At 42.3% G+C, this 23,978-nt stretch overlaps 3 protein-coding genes across 3 annotated transcripts; 1 reads left to right on the top strand and 2 right to left on the bottom strand.

The window, feature by feature from the left end:
• Positions 1 to 570: 570 nt before the first annotated feature.
• riok1 (RIO kinase 1 (yeast)) lies at positions 571 to 11,606 on the bottom strand. Its single transcript, XM_071491639.1, has 17 exons — positions 11,413 to 11,606; positions 8,171 to 8,375; positions 8,007 to 8,097; positions 7,332 to 7,401; positions 7,204 to 7,246; positions 6,913 to 7,005; positions 6,338 to 6,450; positions 6,091 to 6,171; positions 5,739 to 5,825; positions 5,457 to 5,594; positions 4,401 to 4,504; positions 4,055 to 4,161; positions 1,815 to 1,880; positions 1,579 to 1,695; positions 1,302 to 1,355; positions 1,079 to 1,195; positions 571 to 969 (listed from the first exon to the last, which is right to left on the bottom strand). The coding sequence occupies exons 1-17, from the start codon at positions 11,460 to 11,462 to the stop codon at positions 859 to 861; spliced, it is 1,647 nt and encodes a 548-aa protein (XP_071347740.1). The 5' UTR covers positions 11,463 to 11,606; the 3' UTR covers positions 571 to 858.
• Positions 11,607 to 13,733: 2,127 nt separating this feature from the next.
• rpp40 (ribonuclease P/MRP 40 subunit) lies at positions 13,734 to 17,704 on the top strand. Its single transcript, XM_071490559.1, has 8 exons — positions 13,734 to 13,944; positions 14,619 to 14,763; positions 14,861 to 14,929; positions 15,172 to 15,267; positions 15,548 to 15,670; positions 15,758 to 15,938; positions 16,019 to 16,153; positions 16,701 to 17,704. Exons 1-8 carry the CDS (start codon positions 13,828 to 13,830, stop codon positions 16,897 to 16,899), a joined length of 1,065 nt encoding a protein of 354 aa, XP_071346660.1. The 5' UTR covers positions 13,734 to 13,827; the 3' UTR covers positions 16,900 to 17,704.
• On the bottom strand, positions 17,500 to 23,298 carry cdyl (chromodomain protein, Y-like). Its single transcript, XM_071490555.1, has 7 exons — positions 23,061 to 23,298; positions 21,358 to 22,096; positions 20,640 to 20,893; positions 20,181 to 20,353; positions 19,883 to 20,093; positions 19,491 to 19,634; positions 17,500 to 19,334 (listed from the first exon to the last, which is right to left on the bottom strand). The coding sequence occupies exons 1-7, from the start codon at positions 23,082 to 23,084 to the stop codon at positions 19,176 to 19,178; spliced, it is 1,704 nt and encodes a 567-aa protein (XP_071346656.1). The 5' UTR covers positions 23,085 to 23,298; the 3' UTR covers positions 17,500 to 19,175.
• Between the last annotated feature and the right edge of the window lie 680 nt (positions 23,299 to 23,978).

Below are 23,978 nucleotides of genomic sequence, written 5' to 3'. Positions count from 1 at the left end.
TGTGATGAAACATGACTGATTATCTGTCGAACTCTATTCCTGACGGAATCATCAGGACACCAACCTGGTTTCATTAGTCAGTACATATCTGCTGTTGTTACTGTGTGTGTGTGTGTATATATATATATATATATATATATATATATATATATATATATATATATATATGTGTGTGTGTGTGTGTGTGTGTATGTATGTATAAAGTTTCTTGTTCCAGTCACATGCAGCACTGATGCTGATGAAGATTGTTGGGGTGAGCACACCTGGACATTTTTCTCTCCTCTCCCATCATGATATGGTTTAGTTAAAATACAGGCGTCCATGTCTGTTTTCAGACTCTGTTAGTAACAACCGTGTAAGCTAATGTTAGCTCGTTAGCTTGTTCATTAAACAGAATCTCAAAGGAGTTTTAAATCGAAAGCAACTGGACTTGGTTATTTATTATTAATAACCAAGTCCAGTTGCTTTCGATTTAAAACTCCTTTGAGATACTATGACCTGGACAAATGAGAATATTCACAGGCTGATTAAACAGAATCAGCAACAAAAGAAAAAACTGATGAAAACACATCAGATTAAAACTTTTAATAATCATGAATCAGCTTCTGTCTGATATTGATTGACTGAAGCATAGGTTCACACCTGCATCATGTGGTGTATCAGGTTGGGTTTAAACCAATCAGAGGAGCAGCTGAAGCTTCTTCCAGACTTTCAACCACATGTCTTGATCTTTAAGCTGCAGAAAAAGGTGTGTAAATGGTTGTTGAGTTGAGACAGATCTGAGCTGTGATTGGCTGCTGGATGTTCAGTCTGGGTCCATGTTTACAGGGGAGTGATGTCGTCATGACAAACAGGAAGTCATCTGCCCTTCTTCATCTTTGCCACTTTCTCCTTCCTCTTCTTCACGTGTTTCGGTACTTTACTTTTTCTTTTCTCTCTTTGAGCTTCTTTCACCATCTTCTTCTTCTCCTGAGAGAAACAAACATTTATTTTCACTTTTATTTTTCATTTCAAACAAAAACAACCTGACTCAGTGTCAGTGTTTCAAAGATTCAAAGATACAACGAGAGTCAAACACCTTTCTGTCCATCGGGGTTTCCTCATTCTGCTCCTGCTGATCTACCTCATCTTCATCCTCCACCTCCTCCTCTTCCTCCTCTGATGAGGAGTGGTTGTCCTCCAGGAGAGCAGGAACCTGAGGAGACACGAACGGACACAGTCAGGCTAATCTATTTCAAACTAAGCCGTGCTAAAATATGCTAAGCTAACACTAGCATGAGACAGAGAGTGAGGTGACGTACTGTCTGAACTCCAGAGAGATCCTTCTTCAGTCCCGTCAGCGTCTGATACAGAACCTGAACAACACAGAAAAACAGCTTAAGCTTCATCACCATTATATCACCATCATCTTAATCATCACCATCACAATAAGAATAAGACAAAAACAATAAAACAGAAACTCATTGAAAAAAAGTAGAAGCACAGGAAACTTCAGGAGCTTAAAAGTATTTCTACTGTGTTCTTGTCATCTTTATTGTTTCGTCTGTCTGAGCTAATCTTTATGTTTGAGTTTCTTACATTGTCATCGTATCCAGAGAGGGCTGACTCTTCCTCCTTTGTCTTCATCAGGTCAATATCTCGCTCATAGTGACTCACCTCCGTCAGAGTCCGGGGGATATAGGCCTTCTTAAACACCTGTGGGGACAGGAGGAGGGAGGAGAGGGGACATACAGAGGTTAAAGGTCACATAGACTAGACTCATTCAGTTTGTTACAACTGTAACCAGCTAAAAATGTTTGTCTTTGTTCCATCACCTCCTCATCCACTCTATCCTGATCTGATCGCTGCTCCGATGTTCGCTCAGCCGCAATCATCATTGCCTAGGCAACCAATGACAGACACACCAAAAAAACAGACAAACAAATAAATATACAATCAAATAAATAGATAAAGATAATCAATTTCTGTTTTTACTGCAATCCATTGTTTGTCTGCTTTGTTCCCGCCTGCATCTTGTTCCCGCCTGCATCTTGTTCCTGTCTGTATCTTATTCTTATCTGTATCTTGTTCTTATCTGTATCTTGTTCCCGCCTGTATCTGCTTGTGTCTGGAAAGGGCTCAGACAGATCACTAACTACAAACCTAAACCCCCCCACTCCATTAACGACTTCCGTCTGGCCAACGATCTGAATGAGTTCTACTGCCGCTTTGAAAGACAATGGGACAAGCCTGACACCAACCCCCGCGAGTCCAGTCACCATCTCCGGACCACCAGCTTCTCCTCCCCCACTTTAGCAGGGGCCCTGGCACCTCAACAACTAGCCACATCAGAACCCCCCTCCTCCCCTACCAAAGGAACGTCTCTCTCTATCCTGGAGAGAGATGTCAACAGGCTTTTTAAGAAGCAGAACCCCCGCAAAGCAGCCGGTCCTGACTCTGTCTCTCCATCATCCCTGAAGCACTGTGCTGATCAGCTGTCTCCAGTGTTCACGGACATCTTCAACACCTCACTGGAGACCTGCCACGTGCCAGCCTGCTTCAAATCCTCCACCATCATCCCTGTCCCCAAAAAACCAAGGCCCACAGGTCTAAATGACTACAGACCCATTGCCCTGACCTCTGTGGTCATGAAATCATTTGAGCGTCTTGTCCTGTCCCATCTCAAATCCATCACTGACCCACTCCTGGACCCCCTGCAGTTCGCCTACAGAGCCAACAGGTCTGTAGACGACGCCGTCAACATGGCTCTCCACTTCATCCTCCAGCACCTGGACTCCTCAGGGACCTATGCCAGGATCCTGTTTGTGGACTTCAGCTCTGCCTTCAACACCATCATCCCGGCTCTGCTGCAGGACAAGCTCTCCCAGCTGAGCGTGCCTGACTCCACCTGCAGGTGGATCACCGACTTCCTGTCTGACAGGAGGCAGCACGTGAAGCTAGGAAAGCACGTGTCTGACTCCCAGACCATCAGCACTGGATCCCCACAAGGCTGCGTTCTTTCTCCTCTGCTCTTCTCCCTGTACACCAACACCTGCACCTCCAGCCATCAGTCTGTCAAGCTCCTGAAGTTTGCAGACGACACCACTCTCATTGGACTCATCTCTGATGGCGATGAGTCTGCCTACAGGTGGGAGACTGAGCGTCTGGTGACCTGGTGCAGGCAGAACAACCTAGAGCTAAATGCTCTGAAGACAGTGGAGATGATAGTGGACTTCAGGAAAAACCCAGCCCCACCCACCCCCATCACCCTGTGTGACTCCCCTGTGGCTACCGTGGAGCATTTCCGCTTCTTGGGAACCACCATTACATAGGACATTAAGTGGGAGCTGAACATCAGCTCCCTCATCAAAAAAGCTCAGCAGAGGATGTATTTCCTGAGGCAATTGAAGAAGTTCAACCTGCCAAGGACTATGATGGTGAACTTCTACACCTCCATCATTGAGTCCATCCTCACCTCCTCCATCACCATCTGGTACGCTGCTGCCACGGAGAGGGACAATAACAGACTGCAGCGTATCATCCACTCTGCGGAGAAGGTGATTGGCTGCAATCTTCCATCCCTCCAGGACCTGTACGCCTCAAGGACTCTGAGGCGTGCAGGGAAGATTGTAGCTGACTCCTCCCACCCTGGACACAAACTCTTTGAGACACTCCCCTCTGGCAGGAGGCTGCGGTCCTTCAGGACCAAAACCTCTGGCCACAAAAACAGCTTCTTCCCATCTGCTATCAGCCTTATCAACAAGGCTAGAGAGCCCCACTGTCACTGATCCCCCTGATCCTCAATTGCACCAATCACCAGCACAAATTCCTTGTATGTGGAAACATACTTGGCAATAAAACCGATTCTGATTCTTATCTTGTTCCCGCCTGTATCTTGTTCTTATCTGTATCTTGTTCCCGCCTGTATCTTGTTCTTATCTGTATCTTGCTCCCGCCTGTATCTTGTTCCCGCTGTATCCTGCCTGTCCATCTTGTCTGTGTTTGCATCTTGTTTTTTAATACTGTGTTCTCTAAAGATGTTTTTGTAAATAAAACTGTCTTTCTGCGGGAAGACCTTCTCCAGGTATTGATCGATGTTGTGGCAGTTGATCGACGGGTCAGTGATGAAGTCAAACAGTTCTCTGACTGTCATCACAGCCACACCATGCTTCACAAAGAACTCTGGGAAATAAAAACACAGACATCAGCTGACATGTTTGAATCCATACAACAGACGACAGAGTTTTGTCAGTCTGACATCAATCATACAGGAGGGGGTAGAGGGTTAATAGCAGAGATTCAGAGGAAACAATAATTCTTCAATTCAGACTGTGTTTGCTCATTTAATCTGACTTTACTCTCAGACAAATTATTTTTAAATGACCGTAGTTAAACAGTAGAGACTTTCTGCAGTGACTAACCATTCACGTTGCTGCAGTCCTTCCTGAGGAACTCAAGAGCATGAGGATGATCATGCTCCACTGACTGTGACACATCAATGATGTAAGCATCTCCGTTGTGATACCTACAGATAGGTGTGGAAAAACAGGAACTGTTAAACACAACGGACACACTGTCTGTTGGTCTTTGATGCTATTCAAATGTATGATGTCAATTTTCTTTACTGACATGTTGATATTAAAATAGCAGTCCAACATTTTGTTCGAATCAGATGAGTCAGATGGGTTTATTTGACAGAATCAGAACAAATCCAACTACTCAACAATGATTTCAGGAATTGTGGGATGCTGCCTGTAGTCACTGTTGGTCAACAAAGGTCTCATTCATTTTCTACATCTGTTCAATAAACAAGATACCACATGTAAATCAGACAGAGCTGGTGGAAAGGTGGCCATTAGTTCTCTTTGTATCTCTGGACTCACAGAGATGAAACTGATCCATCTGAGTCAGCTGACTCTGACCTGTGTAGAACAAAGACAAACAGAAACTCTAAAGATCCCAGTTTTAGAGAACCACAATAGGTTCTCATTCTGCAGGTATTTCTGCCTCTGGAGCAGCAGGATCCAGATCCACCACTACTCATCTTTACTATTAACCACTGTTACCTGTCATTATTATTGATAACACCATTACCTACACAGCTGTTCCTGGTCTCTCTCTCTCTCTTTTCTCCTCTCTCCTCCCCCCACCCCCCCTTTATCTCCTCCTAAACCCAACCGGTCGAGGCAGACCCCCCCACCCTGAGCCCGGTTCTGTTGGAGGTTTCTTCCTGTTAAAGGGAGTTTTTCCTCCCCCCTGTCGCGAAGCGCTGCTCTTTGTGGGAACTGTTGGGTTTTTCTCTATAACAAAGTAAGGTCTCAACCTGACCCTGTAAAGTGCCTTGAGATAATGTATATTATGATTTGGCGCTATACAAATAAAATTTAATTGAATTGAATTAGGTTTCACAGTAAGCTTTATTTTGAAAGGGTTCCGTGTGTGATGGGTGTGTCCAGCTGGTGGGCACAGTCTCTTACAGCATGTTGAACTCGCTGAGATCGGCATGAACGAGTCGAGCATCCTGAAACATCTTCCTCATGTTCTGTAGAACCTGTAGGTAGAGCTCACGAGCCTTTGACTCAGACAATGACGCGTTCTTCAGCAGAGGAGCCGGCCTGATCAATCAATACAGGACAGGTCATCAATAAGGGTCGTGATCGTGAATACAGGACTCGTGATCAACACATGAAGCAACAGTCATAATTACTATGTACATATCACTGATCAGTCACTGATCAATATATATGGTTGGTTCTTACATGTTATCTTTTCCAATGAAGCTCATCAGCAGAACATGACTTCTGAGCAGCAGAGGTTCTGGACTCAGGATCCCTGCTGTCTGAAGCCTGAAACACACACGTTGTCAGGTTCTAGTGGGTTTTATCTATTAGATCAGGTTCTATGTGTTAGTGAGATCTCATTCTACTGGGTTCTATCTATTAGAAACACTTGTTTCTACTGGGTTCTATCTGTTATACATTATTTTACTGGTTTCTTCCTGTCAGATGAGGTTCTACTTGATTCTAACATTCAGACGAAGTTCTACCTATCTGTCAAATCTGGTTCTTCTAGGTTCTAATGGGTTCTGCAGGTCAATAGAAAGGGTCTGACCTGATAAGGTTTCTCATCTCTTTCTCCGCCCAGGTTCTCACCATCTTCCTGGGGTTTCCTTTGCAGTAGCCATGACGGAACCTGCAGGACAACAGAAGAAAGTAGAACCCTGTTACTGAACATGGTAAAGATCCATAATAACATGAATTACCGGTTAGATTAGTGAGACTTCAGGTGTGTCTTATGTCTTTTATTTGGAGATAACAAGTTCAGTCTATCTGAACTCTTCTTCTGAGGTGTGACTGACCTGAACTCTCCACTGACGTATTTGTCTCGGTCTTTGAACAGCAGGATGGAGGTCTTGTAGATCTTGATGGCTCTGCTTTCCCCTGCTGAGGTGCTGGCGTGGTAAACATTTGCCTGAAAAACACACCAGACCACGTTCATGAGGACAACCTGTCCATGGACTTCCTCTTACTGCTTGGTTCAGAAAGTGGTTCTTTCCATGTTAAGATAAGATGTTAAGCTAACTTGGTACATTACTCTGTGTCATGACTCGTGACTCTATGTTGAAATAACATGAACAAAGAGTAATGTTCATCAGTGCTAACAGCAAGCTAGGCTAACTAGCTTCAACTTTCTTAGTGAAATACAAACTGAGCAGCACAATGGATCTTATATGACAGCTAACACTGACTCCTTGCAGCGTTGGCTGTCAGCTGTCAGTCAGATCATTAGACCATCTTTCCTGACACAAAAGTAAAGAGTACAGTTGCAATTATTCATCAAGTAATTCATTAGTAAACTGAAAGCTCTGTTAAAGAGTGATGTCACTATTTCCCCCCTAGCATCCATCAGTGTTGTTGGTGGGTGATGTCTGACCTCCTTCCCTGTACTGATGCAGCCGTTGATTTCACAGATCACTCCTCGACTCAACATCTTAAACAGAATCATTCGAGTCCGAGGATCTAAAACCTGCAGAGGAAGAAACAATGAGAAACAACATTTATTATCTGATGATTATTGATCCGACAGGTCTGAATGTTTCTTCAATGATCGACTTTTATCATATTTAGTTTCAAACACGATGACAGAACATTTCAAACCAGTTTTCATCCTGTTCACTTCCTCTCTGGCCTTTTCTAAGTAAAAGTGTCTTCATGTGCAGTTCACCTGTTCGACTGTGGCTCGATCTGATTTGTCCTTCACTCTGTACCTGCAAAGAGCAGCCAATCAGAAGGTTAGTCACATCAGTCACATGACCTGTACTGAAAATAACGTTCAGATGAAATCAGACGTACGTGTCAGCATCTCTCTGTTTCTGCATTGTCGTCACTTTATTGATCACAGAATCAGCGAAATTCAGTTTATCTGAAATGAAAACAAACAGAAAACCTGTTCACATCAGAACCTGAGAACCAGAACCAGAACCTGATCAGAACTGGAACCTGATCAGAACCAAAACCAAGAATCTGATGTCACACTGTCTGGGTCAGATGTAGTTGGTATAGATATAGTTAGTATAGGTATAGTTGATATAGGTGTAATTGGTATGGGTGTAGTTAGTATAGGTGTAGTTGATATGGGTTTAGTTAGTATAGGTGTAGTTGGTATGGGTGTAGTTAGTATAGGTGTAGTTGGTACGGGTGTAGTTAGTATAGGTGTAGTTGATATGGGTTTAGTTAGTATAGGTGTAGTTGGTATGGGTGTAGTTAGTATAGGTGTCATTGGTACAGGTGTAGTTAATATAGGTGTAGTTGGTATGGGTGTAGTTAGTATAGGTGTAGTTGGTACGGGTGTAGTTAGTATAGGTGTAGTTGATATGGTTTTAATTAGTATAGGTGTAGTTGGTATGGGTGTAGTTAGTATAGGCGTAGTTGTTAGGGTGTAGTTAATATAGGTGTAGTTGGTATGGGTGTAGTTGGTATAGGTGAAAGTGTAGTTGATATGGGTGTAGTTGGTACAGGTGTAGTTACCCAGGTTGATCTTGTGTTCATATTTCCTCAGAGCTTTGTCTGATGGAGTCGACAATGGCAGTGTCTTATTGGATGGATTATGTCTGTTGGACTGAAAACAAACAAACAGAGTAAACACATATACATTCATTAATAATCAATCAGATTGATCAGACTGATCAGACCTGACAGTTTGTCCTGTTGTATCTCTTGGTGAGATTTCCTCCTGCTGAAGTCAATGCCCACTCCTCATCATCATCATCATCATCATCATCATCCTCTTCCTGCTCCTCTTCACTGTCTTCCTCCTGTTGGTACGATGATGACGATGAAGGCTGCAGAGTGACATCACTGATCCGACTCAGTACAGTGGACACCTCTGATTGGTTGCTGCAGGCAAAGGGAAAAGGAATAGAGTTAGAAAAGTGGCTGTTAAGTTAAGTTGACTCAGCCACATCTGCATTAACCTGTGAAAATGATCAGTTCAAACACCTGAGTAAACTCTTCAGACTCCTCCCTCCCCATCTTTTCAGTTCAAGGATGCAGCAATTAGTCCATTCATTGATTAGTCTATTAATTGATTAGTCCATTCATCAGTTAGTCAATTCATTTATTAGTCCATTCATTAATTAATCCATATATTGATTAGTCCATTCATCAATTAGTCCATTCATTGATTACCGTAGTCCACTCATCAATTAAACGATAAGTCGAATCATTGATCGTTGTTCAAAAACAAAACATTTTAATAACTGTTTCTGTCAAAGAAAACAAACACTCCATGTTTCCATCTTCCACAGTGTGAGAACCTGTAAAGGTTTTAACTACTGATCAAACAAACTGTCATAAAATATAACAGCACCTCTGAGTCTAATCAATAAAGACCTGATCAGTTCTCCCTTGATGTTTGTGATCAACTGTAAATACTGATCAGTCTGAATATTGAAGAGTAATTGTCTTTATAGTGTGTCTGTCAGTCTGTTCAGGACAAACACACTAACATCTATACAAACATACAAAACGTAAACAAACACAAAACCATGTTAGCAAACACACAAACACACAAACATATAAACATATAAACATGTAAACAAGTATATACAAAAACAACAGCTTCATTACGTCACTTTAACTCATCACAAATGAAGCTGATTTCATCTCTGGGTCAGATGAGCAACATCATAAAGACCAGTAGAACCAGGGTCCTGTTTCAGAAGGCAGGTTTAACCCTGAGATGAAGGAAACTCTGGGTTCTCTTTTCCAGAAACTGAGATGATTTTACCTCCAAGCCAGTTACCATGGTAGCAGACTCTGTGAAGTGCACCTGCTCTCTGGTTTTCTTCTCTCTGTCTCCTCCTGTCTCACAGTGAGAAGCTCTGACACAGAGTCATGTCCTCATCAGAGGAGATCAGAGACATTCATTTAAAGAGTTCATGTTGGAGCAGATTCAGATCCTGATCATCAGTTTGTTACCTGAGTCCTGTCGTCACTAACATGACTCTGTGATGAGGATCAGTCAGTGTGAGGACACAGACGACCTCTGACAGTCAGATTTGACACATGGAGGCTTCATCCTCAGCTTCTGTCTTTAAAACCCTGAGACTCTGAGACATTCACACTCTGTCAGATCGTCCATCAGCTCCTCTCAAACATTTACTACACATTCATCACTGTGAAGGAAGAATCAGTGTGAAGCTTCAGACTCTGATCTATGAAGAATCATCTGTTCTGATTGGTCTCACTGATGAACCGTCCAATCACAGCTGTCACATCATGTTGTAGGTGAAGTGATGTTTCTGAGTGAGCACGACTGTTAGAAACTCCAACTCCACATTCCTCCTTTCCACAAGGAGGCACCAAGTGGGCCCTTACCCTGTGAATGTGCCCCCTCCCACATTATAAATAGAGGTCAGGATGAAGTCTCTCCTCTTTGAATGCAAACCCTCTTCACCTTGTTGAGTTCACATGGGTGTTTGCCATGTGTCTTTTAATTTATCTTAAATGTAAGTAGTACTTTCTTTATCTTTCTTAGTAGGGATTTGAAAGTTGATTTATATAATTTAATCTGCTTTATTTTTGTTAATTATTAAATGGAGATCATCATTATTTGAAATATTTATGATATTATGACTTAAAGGCCAGATTGACATTGTTGGGCAAATATTGTAATGCCTTTTTCTTTGTTTAGAACCATGGCAAGCATCCCGGGAACCAACATACCCATTGAATAAACGGAAAGATTAATCGCAGGGCTTGTTTCCTGGTGGTTTGTGGCTCCAGTTAGAACCTTAAGTACCCAACAACGACAGTAGAGCAGCTGAAAACACTTAACATTTAAAAACTGGACTAACTGTAGTTTAAAGTGAGCGTTTGACTGTAGCTGCAGAGAGTCTGACTCTGGTTTAACAACATTTAATTTACTGGAGATAAATTTAGTCATTTATGTTTTTTCAACTGAAAATCACTAAAATCATGGAGCTGATCCTGGATCAGAATCTGGGGTTACAATCATAGATCTATAAACTTCTGTCTGATCCGGTTAATCTAACATTCTTTAATATAATTTAATCTAATAATAAATATGATTATTAACAACAATAATAATAATAATAATAATAATAATAATAATGTGATCTAGTGGATGACTCTGAATTAAATGTAATAGTTGTAACTTACTGACTCTGAGACTGTTTCACCGCTGCTGTTGTTTTTAAAGATAAATGTGTTTTAATGTCTTACATGAATCTGTAGAGTCACAGTTTGTTGAACCTTCTGGTACAGATCCCTGGTGACGTAAACTCCGAGTCAGTTACCATGGTGACTTCAACTATGACTATGGTTCCAATCATAGTTACTGATCATATTGGAGACTATGTCATATTTCAGAGTCTTTAAATGTAGTTTAAATAGTGAACACAGTCTACTTTGTTTCAACAGTATTCAGTGACTGTGTTTCAATTTACTTGGTGTTTGAATATAGTAAAACATTTCAATGCAAAATAGATTTACACTGCAAAACAACAGGATTGTTACAACTGGGTCAGAGTCTGTTACAATCACTGATCTATATACTAATCTCTTCTCTGATTGATCAACATCTTCATCTCCTGTTGCATCAGATCACACCTGAATCAATAGATTTAAATTTGATCTGACACTTTATATTCATGAAAAGTTAATAACTGACTTTGAATCAGTGTCATTCCCCAGGATCCTTCATTTACCTGTTTCCACAGTAATTCTTCATTTATCTGTTGCTATGGTGATTCATTTTGTCAGAGCTCTATTTTCATTTTTTAAATTCTAGATTCAAGCGGACACTCAGTTTGTTAAAGCTGTTTTCTGGAACTGGGCCCAGTAGAACCACTAGAACCAGTACAACCACAATCACCGAGCTCGGTAGTCTCACCCTCTGAGCTCGTCTCACCTGTCCTCTGCGTCATCAAACTGTCCAGGTACACACCCGACCACCGACATGACGTCACTCTCCACAGCTTAAGACCAAAACCAGAATCTGAACCAGGTCCAAACTGATCCGGACTGTGTTAGAGCAGCTCTAGCTCAGCAGTCAACAGCATGTTCCGATCTCCTCTACCGGGTCTGAAAACGTGACTACGGCGAGAGAAGAGGGTCATTCTGCGAACTGCGGCACTGGTGCTGCCACCTGCCGGAGAATTAGTGCAACTATTAGAATATTTTACTGAGCTGGACATTAACTAACTAACTAACAAACTCAGTAACTAACTAACCGACTTCTGACCCCAGGAAAAAGAGATACACACACAGAATGAATGAATCCTGAGCTCAACAGGACAAAATGTATTTTACATTATTGATTTTTGATTAACTTTATCTCATTGATAAACAGATTTAATGAAGAATCGTTTTCGTTTTTGTTTTTGTTTTATAACGACAGATTTATATATAAAAAGACTCTTACTGCACAACATCAGTCCATGAATATAACAACATATTTTATCTTTCTCTGGCTCAGTAATATTGAAGTGGAACTCTTTTAATTTGTCAGACAAAATTACATTTCAAAATATATATTTTTAAAACACAATGATAAAATCATCCAACTACAACATGATACAAAACAGTGAAACAGATTTAATGAAACAGCCACAAATATTAACAGAGTTCATCAAAATACAGAGTTTATCTGGTAAAAGCTTCCGTAATTTAACTGAACTCTGTGTGTGTGTGTGTGTGTGTGTGTGTGTGTGTGTGTGTGTGCCCAAAGAAGATGCAGCAGCTGCAGAAGAAGAAGAAGAATGTCCTCCAGCAGTCAGCAGGTTCTCAGTCTGATTAGAGAGAGTCAAAGATTCTGTGATGTCATTGCAAACAGGTATGATGCTGTGTGATCTGCTGAGACTGATGTAGACTTAGCAGTGTTAAGTATTTGGACAGTTTAGTCAGGGTTTGAATGTTTAGCTGTCCACATACTTTTGGACATGTAGCATAAGCTCCTCTCTATGAGTGAAGGTCGTTCATCCTTCAGAGAAAACATGGAGGTGACACAGCAGAAACATCTGGAACAGCTGCAGATCAGAGGGAGGAAGAGTCTGAGTCTCATCAGGGGACAGGTAACACGTACACCTGTGTGATCACAAGATCATTGTCTCTACTGTGATTTGTCAAGAGGTGAATCTTCAGGAGGAACAGAAAACAGAAACAGTTGTTTTATCAGATGACAGCTGCTTGTTGACTTCACCAGGTTTTACCCTTTTTATTTCTGTAATGTTCACAAACTCATTAACTGAGTTACACAGTAAACAGACGTACAGGTGACCTCCACTGGTCTGTGGTGCAGGTGGAGACAAGACCCATTGGTGTTTCCCTCACGTGGTTCCAGCCGTCCTCATGAAAACGTATCATACTGTGTTAACCTGAGAACAAATGGGACCAGTTCCTCTTCACCTGGAAATCAGTTTGATGACACGCGAGGTTGGACCTTTAAACCAAGAACTGACAGGTTACATTTAAAAAAACACCTGTCCCTCTGTGCACAGGTGTGTGGTAGTCAGATGTACAACGCTCACAGAAGATAGTCTTGGAGAAACAAGAATCTCAGTGAAGCCTGCAGAATGACATTATAAATGAGTCATAATGTCAGAGCTTTGATCTACAACCTCACAGAGTCACATTCAGATCCGGATCACCTGCAGGTTCAAAACTCACCTGTCCTCACTGTGTTCGGGTGTTTCTGATCGGAAATATGACATCACTGATGACTATCAACATCATGTGATTATCTTAATAAATGGTCAGAAATTATGTCAGCAAAATAAAGTCAGCAAATCAATAATCATGTTTGTCTGCATAAATGATGTGACTTCATAATAAAGTCATCTGGTTTAATCTGGTTTAAACTGGTTTACCCAGTTCACACTGGTTTACATATTAAACTAGTTTAATCAAGGTTGTCATTAGATGTGCCTTTAATTAGTACTAGTAAAGTTGGTAAGTAAAACTAAGTGGTTCAGCCCAAACGTGGGATTAATGGATGATTTTTTTTTTAAACCGAAAAAGGTATTTAAATGTATTTTTGTGCATTTTTTCTTTTACTTCTAGAAGATCTGTGAACAAACTCTATCTTGTAATTGAGTGTTTGCCGTTGTAATTATTTATATATATATTATTTATAGATTTAAGTCATTTTAACTATGCACATTTTAACTCATTTTTTAGTTTTATTTCACCCTAAAAACACCATCACCCTTCAGTCGGTCGCTTTTAAGTTGAAAACCCGTCACAGGAAGTATCCCGTAGCGTGTTAGCTGTTAGCTCCCTGGCCATAGAGCAGTGTTTTTCCCAGTTTAAACATTTTTTAGTGAAGATGTCTGTTGATCTGGATCAAACTCCACGGTCTCTGCTGGTCTGTGATCGGTCCAGTTTCCTGGACGAGAAGAACCGGATCAGCTCCCAGGTGGAGCAACTACACTTCAACTACAAGGTGAGACCATTAGCATGTTAGCATATCAACCGTGTTAGCACATATAGCTCCAGCTTAGACAGTTCCCGAGGGTTAGGGTTAGGGTTAGAGTTAGTCCAGAGAATTAATTAGTACTGTTAGTTAACTAGGGTTAACTAATGTAAACTAACAGCTCATTGTGAAGGGTTAGCAGTTAGCATGCTAACGAAAACAAACCGAGTTTACACGTGCTAGGTACAGAATTTCAAAATAAAAGTCAGTTATGTTGGTTCCTTTCAACAAACTGGACGATGAGATTATTGCGACCAGAACTCAATTATATTTATACATTTAAAATCATACATTTATGTGAGTACAGTACTGTAGTAAAATTGTGAGGTATTTGTACTTTACTTTAGTATTTATGCTTGTAGTGCAGTACATTTGAGAGTAAATGTACTTCTTACTGCACTGATTTCACAGCTGTAGTGACGTCACAGATTCAGATCATTTAACCAATCAATGATGATTTGTTATGAGTGAGAACAAAAAGTTATTAAGAGCTTAATGAAACTGCTCATTAGAAATCTGAACTTGTTATGACGTCACAATGTCAGACAGGTGACCAAACAAACAAATACATGTGTGTCAAATATTTGAGTCTCTGTATAATGATAATAAACATTTTAGTCAACACAATGGTTTCATCTGTGCAGGTGTCTGTGCTGCTGCCTGAGTGTAGCTCCGCCCCCTCTCACCTGGATTCTGTGTTAAACAGTTTCAGCAGTTTCTACCTTATCAGGAAGCTGCCCATATACGAACTGCTGGATAAACACTTCCTGGAGACTGCTGTGTACCAGGGTAACACCTGCACACACCTGTATCACCTCAGAGACACACGTGTACATACCTACATGATCTGAGAGACACCCGTGCACTGACTGTTCCTGTGTTTCAGGTAGTGTGTACGGTCTGTCGTACAGGACTAGGATAGATGAAGACAACTGTGTCGCTCTGATGCCAAATGGTAAAAACTTAACTCTTCTGCCTACTGGTGATAATGATAATGATAAAATTATGTCTGACATCACTTCCTGTTTACTGTGCAGAAGAAAAGGGACATATCTGTATGACGATGTCACACAGAGGGTGTTTCTTTTTACATTCTCAAATGATGTGGCAGTGTGCTCCTGCTGAGCAGCTCACCTGCTGTCTGAAGTGATGTCAGCAGGTCACCTGTCTCACAAACCTGACTGTGTCTGTCTGCAGGTCGTCTGTGCCTCTCTCTGGATAAAGACTCCTTCCAGGTGTTGGGAGTTGAGGGGAAATCGTCCAGATTCAACCACAGAACAAACAGCAGATATGGTCTGAACACAGTCACGTTCTGTCTCATGCTTCAGGAAGTCAGCTTTTTTTTTTACTGTCTGATATAATCATAAACATATAAAATATAATCATATAATCCTAAAAGTCCCAACTTTACCTGAGCAGGTGTAACAGTCTGTTATTATCTGATTGGACGATCCAGCATCCTAACAGGAGGCGGGCTCTTATGAACACATATGAAGTCAAACTGTCACATGAGCCTTTACAGTGAAATACTCTTACTCTCTCTGTGTACTTCTACTGTGTATTTGTAATGCAGTGGTGTCTGTTGACCTGACTGACAGCAGCATGGCTCCTGGTGGGCGGGGATACATGAGACTTCTCACAGGTCTGAGGTCACGACTTCACCTGAAGAGTGATTTTCTGCTGTCACATCATCCAGGTGAGACCTACCTGTGTGTTACCAATGATCCTTTGCTGCTATTACACACTTAATATTACCCATAACCCCCTGCTGTCGGTCCTGCAGGGGGCGGGGCCTCTCTGCAGCCCCTCCTGTCTCGTTACGATTGGTCGGAGCACAGACCTGAGATCAGCACACATGCTATGACACACCTGTCCTGTCCCACCCTGCTGACCTCTGACCTACAGTCACGTGACACTCACAGCTTCCTGGAGTGGCTTGGAGCCGTCGACGGCGACATCAGCTGGTGACAACTGGTCTCTGTGTACCTGCTTGTAAACACACCTGTCCGGCAGGAAACTGTAAACTCTTCTTCTGCGGTTTCAGTGTGAACTCGTCCAGCAGCTTCCTGTCCTCGTTTGTCTGTCCTGAACCGAAGACAACGCTGAGTCGAGCTCTGAGAGTCTCCATCTGTGGACTGCTGCTTCCTCAAGATGTCCACCGACTCATCCAGGAGATCAGGTGACATGACACCTGACCCCTGACCTTAGTCATTTGTCTCCAGGAGTGAGGTTTCATAGTGGTTTTTTCAAATCTGAATCCAATTCTTAATCTTTTTAGGATGGATTGAAAACATCTGAGTTAGAAGTCTGTGTAGAACAACACGCAACACCTGAAGAACACAACATAACACCTACAGAATACAACATAACACCTACGGAACATAACACCTACAGAACACAACACCTACAGAACACAACATAACACCTACAGAACACAACATAACACCTACAGAACACAACACCTGAAGAACACAACAGAACACCTACAGAACACAACATAACACCTACAGAACACAACACCTGAAGAACACAACAGAACACCTACAGAATACAATGTAACACCTGTAGAATACTGGGTGGAGTCTCTGATTTGTTGTCAAAGACAAATTAGTGGACTTTTCCTTGAATAAACTTACTGAAGTTACAGTTGTAACAAATATTACAACAGGATCAGTAGATAGTGGCGTGAAGTGACTGTGTCTGTCATTGTCTCATTTGTCCTGCAGGTCTTACCTGGAGCAGCCTCGGCTCGAGTCCTGGGTGTCTCTGACGGTTCATGGTTTTGCTGACAGTCCAGTATCGTGGGGGGGCAGGGAGCACGGAGTCCTGAGAGGAGGAGAGAACTTCTACACCCTGCTAATGTTTCACGACCACACCTATCACCTACACCTGGCTACAGGAGCACACGACAGCTGTCCACCATGATGATGTCATCAGTATGCCTCTGTGTTGTTATGTTGAACTGAGAGTTGTTTTAACTGTTTAGTTTAATTTGTACTTGGATTAGGTTTTGTTGTAGAAACTTGTTCCAGGCCAGTTTTGATTAAAACGTCTCAAAATAAATAATTTAGACAAAAAAATTGTTGTACAAAGTTGAATTAAACTAAATTTGTGTTCAGATTCTCAAAGGTGTTTTTTACAAAGTGATTACACTGCTGCTGATTAACATCACTCATTATTTTATAAAACCAACATGAATGTGGTCTTTCAGAGACACCGAAGGAGTTTCTTCAAATTTGGTAAAAATTCACTTTCAAGTTCAATCACTACAGGTCAAACTAATGTTTTTTCCATAACTGAAAGATTCATACACTGACACAATTCAACACGAATGTCTAACAGGATAAAATGATGACATTTTTATGTCAAAGGTCAACATCACTGTGACAAATCACAAAGAAACAAGACTTCATTATTTACTTGAGGTTATGTTTTTTATAGAGTTTATATCTATTAGTTCCTGTTTCAGTTTGTCTAAACATCTGATCATTCTCGTAAAATGAATCATCTACACAACAAATCAGATCATGACTGTCAGAGGTTTTTATTTCACTGGTTTGGTGTCTTTGTATTATTTTGTCTTACATGACTGTTGTTGTACAAAAAGAAGTTTGTCAAATGATTTAGAAAAGTTCTTTACAAAGTTCCTCTTTTTGTTACGACTGTTAAAGAGTCCCAACAGTCGCACTGGATTCAAACAGTTTGAACAGTAAAGAATGAAATTACTGAAGTGTGACTCCTGTTTGTCTCTGTGTCCTCACCACAACCTGAATCAGTTCACCAACAGGTTAAAGGAGGTAAATCCTCTGCAGGTGAGTCCCATCGTCAAGTCTGTGAGAAGCTACAGCCAGTAGCTGGTTAGCCTAGCTTAAACTGGAAACAGTAAGATAGCTATTTTAGCATAGCATAAAGACTGGAAACAAGGAAACAGCTAGCTTAGCTTAGCACAAAGACTGGGAACAGCTAGCTCAGCATAGCATAAAGACTGGAAACAAGTAAACAGCTAGCTTAGCACAAAGACTGGAAACAGCTAGCTTATCTTGACATAAAGACTGTAAACAGGGGTTAGCTAAGCTAACTAGCTGCTGGCTGTAGGATTTACCTAAACGTTAAACTGCTTCTTTCAAGTTCTTTGTGTACACAAACAGGAGAACTGGAGGACGAACTGACACCTGACAGAATGTGTTTTAATTTTACCTGTGAGAAATCACCTGGACACATAACCACATGACTCATAGGCCACACCCACACACTGTGGCATCACCTGACAGATATTTACCCATGATTCATCACTGTCCCCATGCTGCAGGATCCCTGACAGGCTAAGTGTGTCCTGATGGGAATGCTGCAGGAAACAGGGTGAGCCTTTAACATGTAAGGAGACGACAGACTGAGGCTGCAGCTCTTAAACATCTGTCCAACAGCTGATCATCTCCGAGTAAAAAACATGAGTCCACCTTGGTCAGCCTCAGTAAATACGCTGTTTCTGCTCTGGTTTATTTAGGTCAGAGGTCATCTCCATTTAAACAAACAATGCAAAATTTAATCTAAATCCTCTTGTTCTGTGTCACAGTCTGAGGTTTGAGTTCTTCTTCTGTCTCAGCACAGAAGGCCAGTTAGCCTAGCTTAGCACAAAGACTGTCACTGACTAGTCACCAGACAGTGAACACTGTGAGGACCCAGCATTGGTGCCACTCTGAATGATCCAAATACCATGAAAACCACCTTGAGTTTGTGCTTTGAAACAATGCAGATGTTTTAAATCAGAATTATTGTGTTATTTTTCTGTCATACCTGACACTAGACTTGGTGCTAATTAAATTACTGGGTTATGACAAGTTTTAGTTTTTAAAAGGATTTTTAAAAATTGCAAATACCATGAAATCTATTCTTGAATTTTTAAGCTATAAATTAATGGATTGATTCATTTTAAGGAAGCCCCACATGAGCCAAGCTAGCAGTTTCCCCCTGCTTCCAGTCTTTGTGCTAAGCTAGACTAAACACATCCTGGATCCATGAGAAAGTGATCTCCATATGAAACACCTGGAACAGGAGGAACGTTCTGCTGAAATTATAACTTAAATTTTAACAACAAAAAAAGGATTCTGTGAAACTCAGAATTTGCTGAGTCACTGGTGCCAGCTCAGAATTGCTGGGTCATCAGACTAGTCCAGGTTCTGGTCCAGATCCCGGTTCAGGATTTAGCAGAGGTCGGTTCCCCTCTGCAGGTACTGCAGGATGGAGTCTGTTCCCTGTGACGAGCCCCAGACTCTCTTCAGGGCTTCACACTCGCGCTCATTGGCTTGCTCCAGAGAACTGCGGCTGGTGTTCCTCATCAGGGCTTTGGACTCCCGCAGAACCTGCAGGACAGGCAGTGGAACCAACACTGAGGGTGAAGAAGAAGAAGACTACAGAGGAGTAGTGACTAACTTATAGACAGCAGTCACTCTGTGTGTGTGTGTGTGTGTGTGTGTGTGTGTGTGTGTGTGTGTGTGTGTGTGTGTGTGTGGTCTAACCAGTGAGTCAACTGTCACCAGCTCTTTGATTCGCAGCATCACTTCCTGTGTGAAGGTTCCCGGCCACAAAACCTGAGACACCAAACCTTTACAACACGCCTCCTGAGCCGTCAGTTTTCTGCCGCTCAGCAACAGCTCGTTAGCCTGGAACAGAACTGAACATTTAAATTAACCCGGAACAGTACGGAACATTTAACGTAGAACATTAACCCTGGCCTGGTCATCTTATTGTTATTGTTATGATAGATTTGACTTGATGTAAATCTGACAGATCTGAACCAAAGAGAACAAACATGACGTCAGTGATTTAACCATATGGCGAGACGAGGAGGATGAAGGTAAATGAAGTGGTCAACAAAGGAAAATGAAAGTAAATGAAGTGGTGGACTGACCGAGGCGAGGCCCATTATGCGGGGGAAGGTGAAGGATGAACAAGCATCGGGTGTCTGGCCATAGGATGTGTATGGCGTCTGGAACCAGGCCTTCTCATTGGCCCACACTACGTCACAGAGCGGCAGGATGGCAGCACCGAGGCCCAGGGCCGGCCCGTTCACTGCCGCCACAATTGGCTTCCTGAACTGGATGAAGGTGTTGACGAACGTCCTGATGTAGAGGAAACATAGGTCAGAGATCAACACTTTTAACTGATGACACCACACAGGTTACCATGGTGACTAGAGTGGGTGTCACCTGATGGTTTCGGCCATCTTGATGCTCTCCTTCTTCCTGTCATCCGTCAGGCGTCTGATGAAATACAGGAAGTCAAGTCCGCAGCAGAAGACACTGCCAACAGCGCTGAGCAACACCAGTTTGCTATCGTCTGATGCTGCTGTCGCCATGGCGCTCTGGATCTCCTTCATGACCTGAGGAGGAGGAGGAGTGACAACATGACTGCTGAGGTCAGTAACCCTGACAACAGCCTGCAGCAACACCAGCAGTCAGAGTTTAACCTGGGTGTGTTCAGGTGTTTTTGGACAGGTAATGTCAGAGTTCAGGAAGGTGGGTCTCACCTCAGGGCATGGGGTGGAGCTCTTTGTTTGAAGGAGAGTGAACCAGTGAAGGTGAAGTGGTGAGCAGAATAAAGTGGTGAGGTTAAAGAGAATGACTGGATGTGGGGGTGTGGTCTAACGTGTGGGGGTGTGGCCTCACCTCAGGGTTGAGTGCGTTGTTCTCGGAGCTCTTGGTGGACAGCAGGATGTGGGTGAAGCCATCTTGTTTCTTCACCACGATGTCACGGTAACGGTAAGCGCTCTCCGTCTGTCTAACACTGAACCTCAGACGTTTGTCAAAAGCAGAACGTTCCTCCAGACGTCGTTTCCCCGTTGCACTGGTTGCCCCAGCAACAACACAATGTACACCTGACATCCCGTTGGCAGCGACAGCCTCCATCAACGTGGAATTACCTGTAGGAAACAAAACACATAGCGTCAGAGGGACAAACAGGTTCAAACATTTTACAACCGGAGTCACTCACTCAGACAGAAACAAGTTCTTCCTCACAGCGACTGACACCTCCTTTGATTTTAAAGACTTTTGGATGTGAAGTGGAAACACACAGATGAATATAACTCAGAGTTTCTACTTTTATTTGTTGTCTTTACAAACTGAATGTTTGTTCTGTTTTGACTGAATTTGGTATTTATTATAATTGATCTTGTATTAGCTGTATCACTTCTGCTGCAGGTAGAAATTAGCTCATCATTAAATCTCTGTGTGAGATGAATGTTTGAGTCAATGTGATAAACAAAGACTTAAAAACCAGGACCCAGCAGGACCATAGATGAGTAAGTGCCGGATTGTCCAGAGAAAGACTTGAACCTGGTCTGACCTTTTCAATAAACTGTTGTGTGGTCAATCAAGACCTCACCTGTGCCACTGAGGGACCGCATGGCAGCAGGTGTGATGGGAACTCGGGGTGGAGGCAGAGGGTTCTGGCTTCGGGGTCTGGTCCCCATGCGGGCCCTCTCCTCTCCAGGCCCCAGCTGGACACCTGCAGGTTTCTCCAGCAGGGCAACCTCAGGTGGGACCAGGTGGGCCTCCTGAGCTCCGGCCTCCAGACTATGAGCCGCCTCACTTGGAGACTCCTCCGAGTCCAGACGGCTGTTCATTGGACTCTTAGGAACCAGGATCTTGATACCAGTCTTGGACAGATCCACACTGCGGCGGGCCGAGCCAACCAGAGCTGCCGACATCAGACCGCTGCTGAACCTGTCGGCTGACGGGGGCTGTGGAGAGCCAATCGAGGCCGGGTGGGTCAGTGCCCCTAGGGCCAGGGGAGCCGGACTGACAGGAGGTTTCAACTGGTTACAGTCTCCAGTTAAACCTGGGCTGATGTCACTGCGAGCTGCAGATCCAGGCGCCAGCCTGTAGGGCGGTCTGTGGGTGGAGCTGCAGTGGAGGCTGGGCGAGCTGCGGGTGGAGCGCAGTAATGTGTTGTCTTTCTGTCGCTCAATGAACTGACGGTTAAATTCATGGACATAGATCATACAGGTGGACAGGTGACTCTCAGGTTCCCAGGTGTCCTCCTCTGAACCATAACCTCTCCACCTGACCAGGTACTCCACCTTCCCCTTCTTGTTCTTCCTCTTATCCACAATCCTCTCCACCTGCAGGGGGAACAGGAGGACCATTAATGAACCATCACCATCCCAGGAGACAGAGTAACCTGAGGAATTTATACTCAGGTGTCATATATGTAGAAAAGACTTAATATATAAATGTGATTACACATCACGATGATGGGAACATGAGCAAAGATCAAACTCCAGGTAGAGTCAAACTACATCCTCTCCACAGCTGAACCAAAAACCACACTATCCAGATTCATCCAGCAGCAGGACAACTAGTCCAAACACACATGGTCATAAAGAACCAGAAGAACCAGGATTCCCGGGCCCCATAGTGTCTGGATCACATGAAGAGACAAAGACACTGAGGTAGGTTCTCCAAGATGTTGGATGAACCTACCTGACAAGAACCTGGAGACTGATTTAGCTTTTTATTCTTTACGTACTTTGTGTTAATTAACTGATGAGTAAAATCTGTTCATGGCATTATTAGCTGACGAGTTAACTGGTTAATTGTTTGAAAACTAGTTTAATAAAGCCTGACCTTGGATGTGGATTAATATTCTGTATTTTCAGAACTTTATTCAGAGTTTCTGCAGGTCCAGTTTCAGACCTTTTATTGACGCAGAGTTAAGTTTAAAACCTGTTTGATGATCCGATGAAAAGCCAGTGGAGATGATATGGAGTTACTTATTCACTATACTCAGATGTATATAAAGATAATTTATAATAATTATTATTATATTAATTATTCAGTCAATAACCTGCAGACTTCAACACCCAGCTAACACCCAGCTGACACTGAGCTAACTGCAGCTAACAACAGCCGCCAACTCGGTCTGTGGCTTTAATCCGGACCAGGAAACCTCCGCCAGACGGACTCTGACTCAACCAGCTGCTAACTAACAACTTTATTTAACTTTCCTTTGTTCGGCGGTTCCAAAACTTTACTCTCAACTCCGTCCGTAGCCACCATTAGCACGTTAGCATTAGCTCGCATCACCTCGTAGAACTCCTCCGTAGCCATGGAGACTGTGCGCGTGCACGAGCAGCTTCCAGAAGCTTCTTCAGGTGAGCACCGACATGAGAGACAGGTGAGCCCCGAGTGCCCCGGACCTGAGGTCTGTCTGGCTGGTTTTAACCAGCGCGGTTAGTTAGTTTGTGACTGTTAACTAGCTGTTATCTGTTAGCACACCACAGGCTCCACCGATACATCCGGTCTGACGGGCTGACTGGCAAAATAAAAGCCCCGGACCGCTGCTGTTACAAAGTACAAAATACTTTATAATCGAGGTATTTTAATTTGATTTTATGGGATAACCACTGGATTGTAACATAATATATAGGTATTTAATTGATTATATACAAGGTTTTATATTTTTAAGAGGTAAAACACATAAAATTAATCAAATATCATGAAAATGATTCATTTTTTCCTTTCAAGAACTTTTTCTCAATCAAGGTTAAAATAACCTAACCCTAACCCTAACCCTAACTATTAATCAGTGCAGAAAAACTAATTAAAACCTCTTAACTTTTTAAACCTGCACCTCTTGATATATCAGTATATTACCATTCACTTACCATTCATCGTTGATTGAACCCAAAGCTGGGACAAACCCCTAAATTTACATCTTAACAAAAATTACAATCTTTTAAGATATTAAATATGTTGCTGCTTTAATGTTATTATTTTTTAATCCATTCAATAAAACTTAATGAGCAAAACTGGTAAAGCTGTTAAATATCTGAACATGAATCAGAAGTAAATTAAAAGCTCATTAATTAAACCAGAATCCTTTCATCTTAATAACACCTTCAACATTTATCAGATATTTGGATATACTGGGCCAAAAACAAAAAAATACACTGGTGAAGTTCCATCTTAAAAGTTGATTAATTTTAACATAATGTGAAAATT

Source organism: Trachinotus anak, unplaced genomic scaffold, assembly GCF_046630095.1.
Source record: "Trachinotus anak isolate AG129_WGS33_773 ecotype Australia unplaced genomic scaffold, CSIRO_AGI_Tana_v1 ptg000012l, whole genome shotgun sequence".
NCBI lineage: Eukaryota > Metazoa > Chordata > Actinopteri > Carangiformes > Carangidae > Trachinotus > Trachinotus anak.
Note: the sequence above shows the minus strand (reverse complement) of the source record. Positions and strands in the feature narration are given on the sequence as shown.

Bases quoted from the DNA above. Each gene is read 5' to 3' on its own strand.
- rpp40 (XM_071490559.1), top strand. From the start codon at position 13,828: ATGTCTGTTGATCTGGATCAAACTCCACGGTCTCTGCTGGTCTGTGAT. The intron at 14,764-14,860 runs GTAACACCTGCA...CCTGTGTTTCAG, and splicing joins GGAGACTGCTGTGTACCAGG to GTAGTGTGTACGGTCTGTCG. The intron at 16,154-16,700 runs GTGACATGACAC...TTTGTCCTGCAG, and splicing joins CGACTCATCCAGGAGATCAG to GTCTTACCTGGAGCAGCCTC.
- cdyl (XM_071490555.1), bottom strand. From the start codon at position 23,084: ATGGCTACGGAGGAGTTCTACGAG. The intron at 20,094-20,180 runs GTGACACCCACT...CCTCTACATCAG, and splicing joins AAGATGGCCGAAACCATCAG to GACGTTCGTCAACACCTTCA. The intron at 19,335-19,490 runs GTTAGACCACAC...CCTGTCCTGCAG, and splicing joins TGGTGACAGTTGACTCACTG to GTTCTGCGGGAGTCCAAAGC.
- riok1 (XM_071491639.1), bottom strand. From the start codon at position 11,462: ATGTCGGTGGTCGGGTGTGTACCTGGACAGTTTGATGACGCAGAGGAC. The intron at 1,696-1,814 runs GTGATGGAACAA...CTGTCCCCACAG, and splicing joins AGGATAGAGTGGATGAGGAG to GTGTTTAAGAAGGCCTATAT. The intron at 1,196-1,301 runs GTACGTCACCTC...GTGTCTCCTCAG, and splicing joins ATCTCTCTGGAGTTCAGACA to GTTCCTGCTCTCCTGGAGGA.